The sequence below is a fragment of the Cryptotermes secundus genome, unplaced genomic scaffold (genome assembly GCF_002891405.2).
Source record: "Cryptotermes secundus unplaced genomic scaffold, Csec_1.0 scaffold766, whole genome shotgun sequence".
Classification (NCBI taxonomy): domain Eukaryota; kingdom Metazoa; phylum Arthropoda; class Insecta; order Blattodea; family Kalotermitidae; genus Cryptotermes; species Cryptotermes secundus.
The window spans coordinates 697,191-699,689 of NW_019727791.1; the positions used below are offsets into that span (position 1 = coordinate 697,191).

At 41.0% G+C, this 2,499-nt stretch overlaps 1 protein-coding gene across 1 annotated transcript; it reads right to left on the reverse strand.

The window, feature by feature from the left end:
* Positions 1 to 1,116: 1,116 nt before the first annotated feature.
* On the reverse strand, positions 1,117 to 1,877 carry LOC111865017 (piggyBac transposable element-derived protein 4-like). Its single transcript, XM_023852708.1, has 2 exons — positions 1,721 to 1,877; positions 1,117 to 1,544 (listed from the first exon to the last, which is right to left on the reverse strand). Exons 1-2 carry the CDS (start codon positions 1,875 to 1,877, stop codon positions 1,117 to 1,119), a joined length of 585 nt encoding a protein of 194 aa, XP_023708476.1.
* Positions 1,878 to 2,499: the final 622 nt, after the last annotated feature.

Consider the following 2,499-nt stretch of genomic DNA (forward strand, 5'->3'; position numbering starts at 1 on the left):
TGATTATTTTGTCATGAAATGCAAAATATAATCATTATTACATATGTTATGAAATTCTAAAGGACTTACCCGTTGTTTTTCTTCAACCTAGAATCATGGTGGTGATGTAAATATGATGAAACTATATACAATAATATTTGGTTCAGACTGTACACAGTTTGGACTGCGTTACTTCACAGTTTACACTCTGACGCACGTGTGCCACTTCTCAAAGCAGTCCACCACACACAGTGCAACATTACACTTTTTACAGCAGAAAAGCGGGCTCCTGCTTTTCTTGTTTATAGAACAAACGTGACGTCTTTGTTTCCCTTTAGCTGGCCAGTGTTTTGAATGTTTCACCTCCAGTTGACTCAGTTGGGCCCCACGTGAACTTGGCCTCCCCCCCCCCCAGAAACGCCACTGACCGTGATATTCGCCTCATGTGATTTAAGAATCAAATCACGCACCAAAATTTCGCGGAATTTTTTGTGCGTCATTTTCCCATCACATGACTTGTGTAACAGATATGCATTGAGAACAGTCATGTCTAGGAGGTGGAAGAATAATTTCTTCGTCCATTTCCATGTCCTCCGAGCAATGCCATAGCTGTTCACCATTCTATCAGATTTGTCCACAAAGCCCATGTGTGCATTGTAGTCTTCAATTACATGAGATTTGATAGCACGGCCAGATTCATCTCGGAAGTTGCCATCCAATGGAGGAGGGTGCATATTCGTCAGAACACACATCACTCTTGTCTTTCCAATGAACAACACTTAGATCCCCCTTCACTCTTGTCACAATATCCCCTTTTTTTAATTTCATCGATTTGGGCCGAATTTCTTGTGGCATTCCACGCCTGTTATTGCGAACGGTGCCACATGTATTTATTTTACGCTCTAGAAGATCGTCATACAATGCAGGGGAACTGAAATAGTTGTCCATATAAAGTTTGTGTCCTGAGCCTTCTACTCTTCGAATAAGTTGGAGAACAATGCCATGGGTTGGCGTAATTTCTTCGGTTACAAGTTGCCTTTGTTTCCCCAAATAAACAGTCATGTCATACGTATAGCCTAGAGAATCACAAAGCGTGTAAATTTTTATTCCAAATCTTTTGTGTTTCTTTGGAATATACTACCGAAAAACCACTCTTCCTTTGAACAGCACTATCACTTCATCAACAGCAAGATGTTCCGATGGATGGTAAAGTTCATAAAATTTGCTGCTAAGATTGTTGAAAATTTTTCTAATCTTCCAGAGCCTATCGTTCTCTGGGTCATCTCGATTTGGAGGAGCTTCATTATTCTCAAAATGCAGGAATCTCAAAATATGGAAGAAACGGTCGCGTACCATGGTGTTATGATAGAATGGAGTGTAGTACTGCTCATCTCTTGACCAATAATCTTTCAGGGTGTCCCACTGATTGTGGCCCATTTGCATTATTATGGCCAAAAATGTTGACATTTCTTTAATTGTGACATCAGGCGGTTGAGCAGAAGGGCCTGGAGCATCTTGGCTTGCCAAAATTGACGAAAATATCTGTTTGTTTCTTGTACCAAGATCTGGAATATATGTTGGAAAAAGAGAATGAAAATGGAAAAGGGAGAGGACTGAGCATTTATATTGGGAGCAGCGGATCTGTTGATTCCACTCGGAAGACCAGTGAAATCTAGTAGCTTTGGCGAATCCCCAGGTCTTCTATCGCGAAACCTGATCTCCCTTTCCCCTCCCTCATTACTTGAGGATGATGATGATAATGACGACATATGCTCGCGAGGTTCAATGACCTCATCGAGTTCTTCCAACTCTTCATCAGATTCATCTTCCATCAATATTTCCTCAAGTTCTTCAGCATCGAAGAGTTTTGAGTATTGGGCTCGTTTTTGAGGTTCCATCTTGGGGGAGGGGGCTTCCAGCTAAATCCTATAATTTATGATGATTGAAAGAGCGAGATTGTTAGGAACACTCGCAAAATTGTGATGCAAAGTAATTCCAATAGCAGTCGAAAAGTGCCAGTCCACCACTGATACCGAAAGTCACAGTGATGAAGATGTCTTTACGCACAAAGTAACACTGGCTCAGTGGGTTTATACCTCTTCCGAGATACACAATAAAAATGATATACAAAGAAATATAGGAGTCTGACACTGACTTCCTAACTAATAACGAAATATTAAAAAATCCGCCACTCAAGTCCTAACTGACAATTCAACACTGCAAACCAAACCCTGAATGCATCACACGTTCTTGAAAGCTCTGGTAACACTGATATGCAGGCGTCCGCGAATATTTCCTCCTCTAAGTTCTCAAAACAAAGCTGACCTCTATTGGCTCACCAGGTCATAAACAGTCATATCTAAACGTATATAGTTTCGAAACCAGTACCCCGATAAATGATTTCATTGTTCAGAGCTAACAAATCAATGTCTGACATGAACGTTCATGAGTTTGTATGGGTTTCAAACCCAAGGTCAAACTGCCAGCACTCACAAAGGAAGCACGTGGCTTGCCTCTAAA